The sequence below is a fragment of the Pleurodeles waltl genome, chromosome 9 (genome assembly GCF_031143425.1).
Source record: "Pleurodeles waltl isolate 20211129_DDA chromosome 9, aPleWal1.hap1.20221129, whole genome shotgun sequence".
Taxonomy (NCBI): domain Eukaryota; kingdom Metazoa; phylum Chordata; class Amphibia; order Caudata; family Salamandridae; genus Pleurodeles; species Pleurodeles waltl.
This window is the reverse complement of record NC_090448.1, coordinates 1,057,939,986-1,057,953,478: the sequence shown is the minus strand read 5'-3', so window position 1 is coordinate 1,057,953,478 and position 13,493 is coordinate 1,057,939,986. Positions and strand designations below refer to the sequence as shown.

The 13,493-nt window shown below is 40.1% G+C and overlaps 1 protein-coding gene across 1 annotated transcript in view; it reads right to left on the bottom strand.

The window, feature by feature from the left end:
- NEMF (nuclear export mediator factor) overlaps positions 1-13,493 on the bottom strand; it is a 273,128-nt gene that overhangs the window by 181,430 nt on the left and 78,205 nt on the right. The window contains exons 7-8 of the mRNA XM_069208695.1: positions 5,858-5,944; positions 2,597-2,670 (exon numbers count right to left, since the gene is read on the bottom strand). Of these exons, the coding sequence (XP_069064796.1) occupies positions 2,597-2,670; positions 5,858-5,944 (161 nt within the window). The remainder of the gene's footprint in view (positions 1-2,596; positions 2,671-5,857; positions 5,945-13,493) is intronic.

Here is a 13,493-nt window from a genome sequence, read left to right as displayed (position 1 = left end):
ATGTATTATCAGGGGTAAACGGCAGTGTGGGGGAAATATGAGTGCATGATAAAAAGTGTCCATACGGGCTTCACCTTTTCCATACCAGGATAGGCAAGGCATGAGCGTTATGAAAATAACACATACCTATAAAGAACTGGATTCTGACACTGTATTTCTGCCTGGATTTGTTGCTTTCTTGATGACCTGGTTGTTGGCATTATTACAGTGGGTGAGCCTCATCTGTGGTACACACACGGTAAATGAATTCTTGCACAAGGGGGAGAGTGTGCTCTTTTTGGAGCTGGAAATATGTACCAGATGGCGGTAGTCATTGACAACTGGAAAGAGGAATCCCCTGATGCCCTCTTGGAAGAAGGACTCTGACTACAGTTGCCCGCAGGACCAGTTGGTCTCTACCCAGACCCAGGGAAGCTGCTAAGGACCAGTTGGGGGAGGAACTGTACTTATGCACCTAGGAGCAAAGATGCACCAGAGAAGAAAAAGGAGAAAGGCTGGCGCAGGAACCAATGGGATCAGCTACCCGCAGAGTGTGCCACCTTAGATGCCAGGAGACCTAAGGAAGGGGGGTCAGGGCTCACCACCAGCAACAAAATGAGCCCAAGATCACGCAAAATGGCCCAACGGGTCCCGAGAATAACACGAGAAAAATGTAAACGTGGCATAGTTTAAAGAGAAACGTTACCTATCAACCTGGTCATGAAAAAAACAGTGAACCTTTATGCATTGCTCGAGTGAGCGCCATATTTGGAAGAAAAATTGCAGCGGGGCTAAACCAATCAGAAAGGAGAAGATAGATATTTTAAGTTATGTATAATTTTTAGTACGAAAATAAAAGAATGGTTTCTAAATAAGTGTCGGTAACAGTGAAGTAATTTCTTGTGAAATGCTATGAGCATTCTGAAAAGACAATGGTATTTAGATTCACGGCTGGGCCAAGTCAATATAAATAAAAACCTAAATCAAGAGAGCATGTCGCACAGCTACCATACTTCAAGGAATTTTCACAGTACATCAAGTACAACTTTTGTCTGATACAAATTGCCTGCCTTATCAACATTTGTTCGTAGAACATTCGACAAAGTACAAATACCATTTACATCTGAAAAGTCTTCCGCCCTGTACTGAGGTTACCATTGCTAACTCTGGAAGGGCTTTTATTCATAGCCCAACTATTTACTGGTTCGTGATCAGGCCATTTTCTCACCAGACTCAACTGATGGCCAACCATTGTCTCTTTCATTTGCGATTTCATTTTTTACTGGTTCACTTTTGAATATATAAACTTGCGAACGAAAATATTTTTTTTCTTAAAAAAATAACCCTTGCATCTGAGAGTGAGCCTCATCAAACGTTAACTCTTCCTGAACTTCAAATCCTTCATAATGTCTGAGAGCCCACTTTTCCAATTCTGTAAATTCAAAGTTCACAAAAATAAGTTTAGCAAAGCACACTGTGGTTCCTGTGGCCTGATTAGATAAAAAATAACTAATCATAATGTGCACTTGGTGAAAGGGCGACCGCCTCACTCCAGTTACAGTATCCAGTCCTGAGCTTTACACCTATAAACCCCTGATTTCAGGAGGGTTAGTCTCATTAGTTCAATAGAGGCAAAACAACTACAACTCCTAGTGTTCCTTACACTATCACACAAAAGTCCAGGACTGGAATCAGTGCCCATGATCACCTGGTGGAAGGTGGTTATCCTACTCGGCCTGCAGCCCTCAAAATTCCACGTTTTTTCATCCTGAAAAAATGCCATGAGAGCTAATAATAGCTATAGAAGTTCTAGGAATTGTAAATACTTCTCTGAACGTCATAGAAAACTGCAAAATGGAGAGGTTTTTTGCACTGATGTACACTGTTTTCCATTAACGTTAACTAAAGCATAACATAATAAAAGCATACAATTTTTAGCCGATTACATTAATTGGTACAATTTAAGCACTAACATCAATAGTTTAAAATGACAGTGGCCATAGAAGGGGCGTGTTAAAGGCATGCCCAGTTGCAAGCATGGCATCTGAATGTGTGTCTAATAGGAAGACTGACCTAAAGAAATGCCTGAGTATTTTGCCAGCTGACGCGAAGGCAGGCATAAAGATGTGGGTTGGAAGTTACTTGTGAACGGCAATAGACGTCGAGTTGAGGAACAAATATGGACTAGGGCAATGGTTCCCAACCTTTTGACTTCTGTGGACCCCTACTTTATCATTACTGGAGCCTGGGGAACCCCACTAAATGTTCATTGGAATCCATGGAGCCCCACGGAGTCATTACTGAAATCTGGAGACCTAATCTGTTAATATTATTTCATTTTCCAAGCAGTCGCGGACCCCCTGAGGCTGCTTCGCGGACCCCCAGGATCCCCGGACCACAGGCTGGGAACCACTGGACTAGGGCATACATGAAACTAGTAGTGGTTGCCAAAATGGTTACATTTGAACTGCAAATCTATCATTGTAACATGCACATCTGCACTTAGTTTGGGGTCACACCCTCAGCAAAATTAGTGCATTGCACTATATCCAGCTCAGTTGTGACTTAATGGAAATATAATAAACTTGTTAAAACAGCTGAAACAGTAAGCACCTACCTGCCCTTTGAATGTGTTAGTTAAGTCCAGGTACTCCTCTGCTTTCTTTAATGAAGCAATCACTTTTTCACTATCTAGATAAAAACACAAGCATTAAGTAGTATTATAGTCTGTGCAGAGTTAGTTTTTTCTTACAACATTTGCCTCTCTTCCTGTATATTTCTGTAAATAATCTAACTTTGTTCTTAATTATGGAGAATTTTATATTTCTGTTGAATCAACACTTAGGGCGCTCCCTTTCCGAAGCTCACAGATATTCATTGTGTACAACCGTGCAACAATGGACAGTCCTAGCAAAAAAGAGATTGACGGAAAAGCTCAAATTTATCCGAAACATCGATAATTACTCTGGGTGCATTCTGTACAATAATTTTTTTAAGTATGGCGTAAGCCAAGACATTCTGATTTTACTTAAATTATACATATAATATATTTTATAAAATTACATATATACTATGGTTACTATCTTCACTCATTGGTCCATGGTTGTGTCATTAACAGGTTGATTTCGCCCGCTACAGCAAACAGCATGGGTCAATGGGCCAGCCCACTTAAGCCACTGGTTAACTTCCCTTTGAGTGACTGCATATTGATCTTTCACAAGCAGCACATCCGAACACAAGGTAGTTCCCTTCAGTGCTGTTGTTTTTTTTTGTTTTTTTTACTGCATAATTACTTTAGTCTTGTCTTTGTGTTGAGAGCCTGATGTTATATCAGGACTCAGTGATGTTAGCGCAGGGCACATGACAGTTTTATTAGATCCCATCTCCTGCTAATCCGGTTGTAAATTCCTTTTGGTGTGACCTTGTTTATTTGACTGCTTCTATTTCACATCAACTCACAGGGGCTCTAAATATAAACTAATCAGTGTGCTCTAGTGAGGTTGCCAACCCTGTCTGTTTTTCTTTGCTTATTTAATTCCTTCTTTTCATTTTTCCTTTATTTTTAGCCTTTTTTCTTTCCTCATTTCCTTCTTGCTCACTTCTTTCCTTCCTTTTCCTTTCCTTCTTTTTCTTTCTTTCTTTCCTTCTTTCTGTCCTTCAGTCTTGCTCTCTTTCTTTCCTCAATGGTTCTTCTTTCTTTTTCTTCCCTTTATTATTTCTTCAGTTGCTTCTTTACTTCCTTCTTTTTTTTGCTCTCTATTTCTTTCCTTCTTGCTTGTTTTTCATTCATGATTTCTTTCTTTCTTATCTGACTTTTTTTAGGTCGGTGTTAGCCAAGACCTTTTGATTTTTTTTTAAATGATAGGCATAACATACTAAGAGGGATTTTTAGTCAGACTCCATCCATCGGTCTGTGGTCGCTTCATTATTATTTTTCTTCTACCCACTCCAGCACCATTCATCAAGGGGCAATGGGTCACTTTACCTATTGTCTGACTTACCTATGATTGATGGTATGCTGACCTTTCATAACATATGATCTGTATTTTTTAAAGCGCATGTATCAACCAAGGGTATGAAGGCACTCAAAAACAGATGTTTATTGTTGTCCAACTCAATGGTACACATTTTATCGACCTCAGAAGGATAAAAGGCTGAGTGGACCTGCCAGGATTTGAACCTGTGACCATGGGGTCGAACACAGGCCCATACAGTGGACGCATTAGTCCATTAAGCCACCAGACCCAGTTCATAGAGAGCACATCCGCATGCAAAGTAGTTCCCTTCAGCGCCAGGGTGTTCTCTGTTTTTGTTTTTTAAGACAAAAACACATTTTTGCTTTTAAACAATTTTTTTTAGATTGATGAGGGCCCAGCAGCTTCCTGAAAAGTGAGCTTTCACAAAACCCATAACACAACAAAACAATAATTGCCAAAAGGTTGGCAGCCAACACCAGAGCTATTGGCTTTGACAATGATTGTTTCTCTTGTGTGTGTTGTTACAGAGATGGACCAACCTTGATCCTGCTCTAATAGGAACAGTCCAGCCCATATTGCTGAATGATGTCCCCTCTAAAAGGGAATTCAAACAACCCCAGACCAGTCAGGAATGCATCCAGAGTAATTACTATTGGTTGTTAATCATGTTTCTGCGTAATTAGAAGGATTACACCAAACGATGGGTCTCTTGTTTGCTTTGCTATAGTGACTCATGTTGGATTTACAGAATGAGGCCTAACAAGGCTAAAACTGGTCCGGCTTAGCTTGTGTTTCCATTAAGAGCTGACATAGTATTACAGTTTGTGATGGAATGCTTTAACAAGGCTGGAGACGGTTGGTATGTGATTGGTTCCCTTCTGTAATGCACAGATGAGCTAAAACATATTTCAATATGGAATGCACCTACAGTAATTTCTAGGGGTTCAGATTAATTCAAGAATTTCCACTCATCAAGTGTTTGCTTGCAACACTGACATCAATCGGCTTAACTGTTGATAGGTTTGACACCCTCAATTTCACCTCTATGCATGGGAGATGCCAGACTTCTTTTAAATTAAGTCTAAGGAGGAAGATATACAGCATTACACTTTTTAAAATACAACCACAATTTACAGAAACTGCTAAAAATATGTAGACGCAAAGCAACAATAAAGAAAAAGAAAAACAAACTAGGAAATGACCATGGGCCAGATGTATGAAGCCTGTTTGCATTTCTTAACGGTTCAAATTGGTATTTCGGTCCATTAAGAAATGCAAACTGGGATTTTCTAATGTACAAAGCCCTATAGGGATAGCATATTGCGATTTCTACCAGGTAGAAATCACAATTTGCGATTCCCAAAATAGGAAATGCAAATAGGGATTTGCTATATGCATTTCCAATTCTGATGTACCATGCATTTCCAAAATGCGATTTGGGCATTTTGGAGATGCAATTACCACCAACTTGAAGTCAGTGGTAACCAGGTGCAATTTTAAAAAAGCACCCCAAGGTGCTTTTTTTATTTGCAATAGAGCACACACACATGTGCTTTACAGGTGCAACCCTATTTTAGGAGGGCACCAAGGGGGTAGGGGCTTTTTTGCCATTGCTATCCGTGGTTTTGCATTTCCTAAATAGCAGTTTCTTAATAGGAAATCACTATTTAGGAAACACAATACCGGCCCATTGACTCAAATTCAATGGGATTTCCTAATAACGATTTCTACTTTGTAGGAATCGCTATTAGGAAATCAGTATCTCTGTACATAGAATTTTTCATTTCTTAAAGAGATTGAAATACCTGTAACCTGGAAATTCTAGGCTAATTCTACTCTGAAGTGTTGTGTGATGGATACATTAGTGATTGATTCAAGAAGTATTGTAGAGTCAGACATACTTTGGTCATCGAATATCTGTTCCACCTTGACATTCCCAGGGAGGCCGATCTCTAGCAAACAATGTTCGATGAGGACAGCTCCATACGCTATAATCGAAGAAACAATCCCATTACAAAAATGTTAACATTTCACACACTGTAAGAGTATTCCTTAAACATTTTTGCACTGGGCAAAAACAATATAGTGTGAAAAAGAAATGTACATGCAAATGCTAATTCGTTTGTCACTCAAGTCTAAAGCAGCATCTCTTGCCACCACCCTAGATTAATAAGTAACAACTAACATAAGAGGAAACATGTCCATGATTGACAAGACAAAAATCTGTGCGTCTCAATTACCAAAACATGTCTGAATGGAGTTGTGCAGCAGTTTGACCAACAGGTTGACTCTGTGGTCACTGCAGAACATCACCCTTTCTGGTAAGTAAACAACTAAAGGAATTGGCCATTACATTGGGTGAAGAGACAGTAGCCCATTTGAGCACAACACATACAACTTTAGTTTGGTCCTGCATGGAGTAAAACGTATCCCACAAGGGCATGATCTTCTATGGCCGATGGGTGCTAAGGAGCTCTGTCTATTTCAATTTTATTACAATCACGGAGGCTCCTATTATGCTTTCTTCTCTTTCTTTATTTCAGATAGCAGCCAAGAAAAAACTACAAGTCCCAACATATCCTGTTGGGAAAACTACAAATAAGCTACTATGTCATACCATATGTCATAACAAGTAACCAATCACGAACATGGAAGGGTATAAACATATTGACTGATAGCCGCAAGTCCTCTTTTCTTGCTGCTAGCAGTCAAGGATAAGTACTACCTTTCTATTCATATATATTTATTGTCTTAATCAGTGTTTTTAACTTTGGACTTAGTTTCAATATAACTTATTACGTTACTTTCACTTTCCTTCTTTTCGGGTTCATTTCCTGTCGGCAATGTTATTTTTATAACGTTATTTTATTATCTTTCCTTTGGGTTGGTTGTCGCGCCCCAACGTTCTAAATTGAACGCCTGGGGCGCGCGTGCTCTAAATCCGCTGCGTTTCTCCTCAGAACGCGAGCGGATTGAGCCAGTTGACAGCGCGTTTTCGTGACGCGTGTCTGATCAGCTGTTTCTCAGCTGAGGCTTGTCGGCTGTCAGGCAGCGCTGCCGGGAAGAAGCATACTCGTTGCGGGAAACGCGTTCCTTATTTAATTACTTTTCAACAGGTCACGCTTGGTTGGATTATTTATTTATTGTTTTTGTGACGGTAACGGAGACATTTTAAAACTCAGTTTAAATTTTAAACTTGTTCAGAAAGGAGTTTATCTATTTAAAAATAAGTATTTAACCCGGGTTTTAAGGCAAAATTTTTGTTTCTTCAGTTTTAAAAAATTTCAAACATTCAAATCTCTTTTAAAAATGGAGAATTATTCGGAAGAAGACGACGCCCAACAATTTAAAGAAGATTTGGATCTATTTATCCAAGATTCTGTTCAGAAGGCGGTATCTTCTTCAATTTCGGGGTTTTCTAAAACTTTTGAAGCCTCCATTAAACGGCAAATTTCTTCGGCTTCTCCTTCCAAATCTAGGAAAAGAAAGTCAGACAATGTTGAGGATAAATCCGACTCTCCTGCAAAAAAGGTACCTAATCAGCCGTCTACCCCCAGCACTTCCTTTCCTATACAGATTACTAATTTGGGAGACACAGAGGATGATTTGGGTGATTCTGATTCGGATAGAGACTCGGATAAGGATGATCCAGACATAATGATCTGGCCACGGCCTTCGGAGAAGAGGCGTAAAACTTCTCTTAATAAACTGGGAGAGTCATCGCAATAAAAAATAAAAAATTCTTTATTGGACTTTGAGGGTCAACCGATGTTTGACCCCTCCCTTATCCGTCACCCAAATTCCACCGAATGGACTCCCTGTGATCACGTTTCGGAATACATGCTAAAGAACTTGCGACAACCACTAGACAAATTAGTGCGCAACAGACTTAAATCCGAGTGTCCCAGACCTTCACTGCCCAACAACATTACCAATACTCCTGCCATAGATCCTAATATGATTATGTTTTTTACCAAATTTGGGAAAGATCCCAAAAAAGGAGTGGACAGAGCTTGGACCAACTGTCAGGACAGGTTGCTGGACATATCTGGTCCACTCACCAGAATTTTGGACCTAGCGGAAGAGGCTAGGATGGAGGGTAAGAAAGTGGACCCGGTAATTCTTTCTAATTGGGCCCAACGGGCGATATGCCTTCTTGGCAACGCAAATGCATCAATGGCACAGGAGAGACGGAAAAGTCTACTTTTAAAAATTGATCCGAAACTTAATTCTCTCGCTTCTAAAGAGACTGGTCCGGAAGCCAATGGTTTGCTGTTTGGGGACTCCTTCCTTAAGGAACTCAGCAAATATGTACAGACTTTTACTTCTATGGATAAGGCACAGTCTTCCATGCACAAAATCTTCCACTCCCGTGTTTTTGGAAGAGCCGGCAAAGGTAGGAGCCGCTTTGCCGGCCGTTACACCCAGAGGGGTGCGGTCAGTCAGACCAGAGGCTCCACTTCCTACCCTCAGGAGTACAAGCCACAATTTTACCCACAAAGATACCGGTCTTTCAGACGTGGCTTCAGGACCAGAGGCTCCCAGAACGCAGGTAAGCGCTCTTCCTTATGGCTCATTGTTGGTGGGAGGCCAGACGGCTTTGTTTATAATGAATTGGCGCTCTCTAACCGCAGATCCTTGGGTCCTGCAGACAGTCTCGGGTTATCATATAGAACTATATTCAATTCCGTTTCAGCATCTTCCTCCAAAGCCCTTAAAGTTCTCCGCTCATCAAGATGCTCTTCTATCTCAGGAGGTCCACTCTTTAATTCTCAAACAGGCGATAGAGCCATGCGATCCTCATCCTTCAGGCTTCACCAGCACTCTTTTCCTGATACAAAAAAAGAACAAAAAATATCGTCCTGTTATAAATCTAAAGTTTTTCAACAAATTCGTAGTTTACCATCATTTCAAGATGGAAACCATTCTCCATCTTCGAGATTCCTTGTTAACAAACGATTGGATGGTCCGTTTAGACCTACAAGATGCCTACCTTTCCATTCCCATTCATCATTCCTTCAGGAAATTCTTACAATTTCAGTGGAACGACCAATTTTATCGATTTACATGTCTTCCGTTTGGCCTTTCCTCGGCCCCTTGGTGCTTTACCAAGGTATTGAAGCCAGTGGTAACTCATTTACGAACACAGGGATTCAGGATTATCGTATATTTAGACGACTTTCTAATCTTACATCAGGACAGGTCCATTCTTTTACAGCAGGTAGACACATTACTTTCTCTCCTTCAGGATTTAGGTTTTTTAATAAACAAAGAAAAATCCAACCTCATTCCATCTCGTCACATGGAATTCTTAGGGTTTCTCATAAATTCGGTCAAGGCCACCCTTCATCTTCCGACTCAGAAAATTTCCCATATCAAAAAGGATATTCTCCTAGTTCTCAGCAAATCTCAACTTTCTATCAAATCTCTCGCCCGGATAATCGGCCTATTAGCATCTTCTATTCAAGCCATATTTCCAGGCCCTCTTCACTATCAAGCTCTTCAAAGACTAAAAATCCGACATCTCAGAGAAGGTTTTTCTTACGAAGACTTGATTCTTCTAGACCACGAATCCAGAATCGAACTCCAATGGTGGCTCGATCATCTAGACGCATGGAATGGCCGGGCAATATTCTCTACAGCACCAGATCTTGTATTAGAATCCGATGCAAGTCGGACTGGTTGGGGCGCAAGATGCGCTCAGTTCTCGACTGGAGGTTTATGGTCAAAAGAGGAGTCTTATCTGCATATAAATTGTTTAGAGATTCTTGCAGGTTCCTTTGCGATCCAAACCTTCGCCAAAGACAGGGTAAGCTGTTCTATTCTCCTTCGGATGGACAATCTTTCAGCGGTTCGTTACATAAATCATCTGGGAGGTACTCGATCAAAACCCCTTGCCGAACTAGCAAAGAGCCTATGGGAATTTTGTCTCCAAAATCAGATTTCTCTGCGAGCAGAGTATCTTCCGGGGGACATGAACACAATCGCAGATTGGTGTTCCAGATATCTTCGAGATTCCAGCGACTGGCGTCTTCACCCTTCAATATTCAAAGTTCTTTCTTCCAAATTCGGTCCCTTCTCGGTCGATCTATTTGCTTCTCGTTTAAACAATCAGATTCCGCGATTCTACAGCTGGCGACCAGATCCTCAAGCTTTGGCCACCAATGCTTTTCAACAAGACTGGTCCAATCAAACCAACTATGCTTTTCCTCCTTTCATTATGATTTCCAGGGTTTTAGCTCAGGTTCGACGTCAGACCACCAGAGTACTTCTGATCACCCCCCTTTGGAAGGGTCAGCCTTGGTTTCCGATAGCTCTAGAATTGCTTATAGACCTTCCGATCCTTCTTCCAATATTTCCATCCCTTCTATTAAATCCTCAGGGTCAATCTCACGATCTGATACTCAATCAGTCCCTCCAATTAGTCTCGTGGATGGTTTCGGGTCTGCCTGGAGAACCCCAGGAATTTCGCAGGAAGCTGCAGATTTCATACGTCAAGCCTGGGCTCCTGGCACGACCAAAGCTTATAGGTCAGCCTGGTCAGTCTGGCATAATTGGTGTTTGCTCAGGGGTGCCAATCCCATTTCAGCAGATGTCGTCCTAGTTGTTAATTTTTTAGCATCATTGGCTGCTCAGGGTAAGGCCTATAGAACGGTCAATATGTATAGATCCGCCATTTCCGCGGAACATGTTAGAATAGATAATAAACCTATCGGTGAGCATCCTCTGGTATGTCGATTGTTAAAAGGGGTTCGTTTTTCCAAACCTCCTTTACCCAAGTACAATTCCATGTGGGATGTAAATGTAATCTTACAGTTCTTTTTATCTCAACCGTCTAATTCTCTTCTATCTCTAAAATTACTTTCCGCTAAACTAACCATGCTTCTCTGTTTGGTTTCTCTGAAACGTATTTCTGATGTTAGAGCATTAGATGTGACCTTGGTACAGTATACCCCTCAAGGTGTTTTCTTTCAGATACAAAGAAGAACAAAAACTAATTTAATGTCTGTTTTTTATCCATATTTTCCTGAACATGTTAATTTATGTGTGGGTAATTGTTTGAAAGAATACATTGCTAGAACCAAGGATTTGAGAAGGTCTTCGGAAACCCAACTTCTCGTTTCATTCAGACCCCCTCATAAATCGGTCACTTCCACCACCTTAGCACGGTGGGTGAAATGGGTTATGGATTTGGCTGGTATTAACATTTCCATTTTTGGGGCCCATTCTACCAGAGGAGCTATGGCTTCCAAAGCCTTTTGGGCAGGTCTGAGTTTGGGAGACATTCTCAAATCCGCTGATTGGTCTAATGTTTCAACTTTTAGAACTTTTTATTGTAAACCTGTTTCTCATGTAGCTAATTCAATAATTTCTATGCTTTGAACTAAGCATAATAGGAGCCTCTGTGATTGTAATAAAATGGAGATTTTCTTAGCTTCAGTGAAAGAAAGTCTTGATTTTATTAAAACACGGAGGCGAGTATTATCCCACCTCTGTTGTTACACTGTTAACCCTCCCTTTATTTTTTATTAGGTACAACCTCCACCAACAACCAGTCAACTTAAAACTTTTCCTCCACTTTCACAAGATATTCCGCGAGCAGCGGTCTACTCAAGTCAAGCAAGGACTTTGTTTCAAGATCTCTTCAGTCCTAACCTGGATCAAAAGACTATTCATATTATATATCGTTGTGAAGCTCTGTTTTCAATTCTTTTGGCATGTATAATTTTATTGTTGATATTTCGGTTGTTCAGAGTGACTTAACTGCTCTGCAAGAAAAGAGGACTTGCGGCTATCAGTCAATATGTTTATACCCTTCCATGTTCGTGATTGGTTACTTGTTATGACATATGGTATGACATAGTAGCTTATTTGTAGTTTTCCCAACAGGGTATGTTGGGACTTGTAGTTTTTTCTTGGCTGCTATCTGAAATAAAGCAAGAGAAGAAAGCATAATACTCGCCTCCGTGTTTTAATAAAATCAAGACTTTCTTTCACTGAAGCTAAGAAAATCTCCATTATTAAGCCATAGGGCAGGACAGTATTCCTGGAATACCATGTGATTTTGATATGGAAGTATTTATTGCAAGTTTGCTGTATGTGGAAAAGTCATCTGCTGAAACAAATACCTTTCCAAACCCTAACTGACATGATTTGGATAAGTCTGGATAAGTTAACTGGAGTGTTGCTTGTCAATTACGAAGGGGTGTTATGGTTATAGTTCTAAGAGCTGATACTTTGCCCATGAGAATTTTGAAATAAGGGATTAACTAGCTCAAAATGTACAACTGACAACTGTGCATCTTATCAAATTTTAAGAGGGCGGCTTTGAATAGATATTATACACTAACCCTTCTAAAATGGCACCCATTGTGCATTGTCTATTACAATGTTATACGGTGATGTACACAGGATGCATGTTGGTCCACTTAAATACAAAAAAAAAACAACTGAAATATTTCAGCAATGTAACTATAACTTGCGTCCCTGCCATGCACTGCTCTTGACCGCACATATTACGTCAATTATGACACGTTAAATTATATAATTGATATCACTGATGACACCTCAAACAACATCACTGATGGCATCACTGATGACATCATCCAAGGAATGTGACAGTTTGCTTTGCATTTTCCATATTGGAAGATATCAGCGAGCCACACCTAGGCCGAATTTTATATCACCTCTGTAGTGCTAATGGGTGTAACTTTTACAGCATGCAGGAGATAAAGAATATTCTAAAAGCACCCACATTTAGTAGAGATCATGCTCTTTTTGTACAGGTATTTAGGTGTATAAGAAACATGTTATATGTGTAGACATTAATCTGATAAGCAATTTATAAAACCGTAAATACTGTTAAAGATAGTGTTTAGTCATTATTTACCTTAATGAAATGTATCAGCTAAATACCTAATCTGACACAGAATCTTAAGGCAACTGCTTCACATATATGTTGTAGCCACTGATAAGGTGTGTTTGTAAAAATAGCTTACATATACTGTGGCAATGAGCAGAAGGCACTACATGGCAGCTCTTAAATGTCAGCATGTTCACAGAAATCCACCGGTGGAAAATGCATTGTAAACACAAGCTTTAACTTTTCAAACATATTTTGGCAACAGGACTTTGATTTACGCCACAACCTATTAGTACTGCCTGTCTGCAACTCACAGTAGTTGCGCACATTCTCTAGCTAAAATGAACTATTGTTTGCACTTAAAATTTGCTAATAGTTAAACAGCGCAGCACATAAGATTTACTATACTGAATCAGACTTGGTTCCAGGAGTACATTATTTATATTTAATAGACACACAAGTGCATGCAGTCAATGCAAGCTGTAAATATTTCTGTGACCTTTACTAATTGTTTTCTTCAAAAAAAGATCAAGCTGTTAAATAGTAATTCTAGGAACAGCAGCTTGGATGATGTCATAAGTGATGTTGTTTAAGAGTCATAAGAGATGTAATATGGGAGGTCAGAATCAATGCATGGCAGGGGTGTAAGTTACGGTTAGCCCACTGAACTAGAA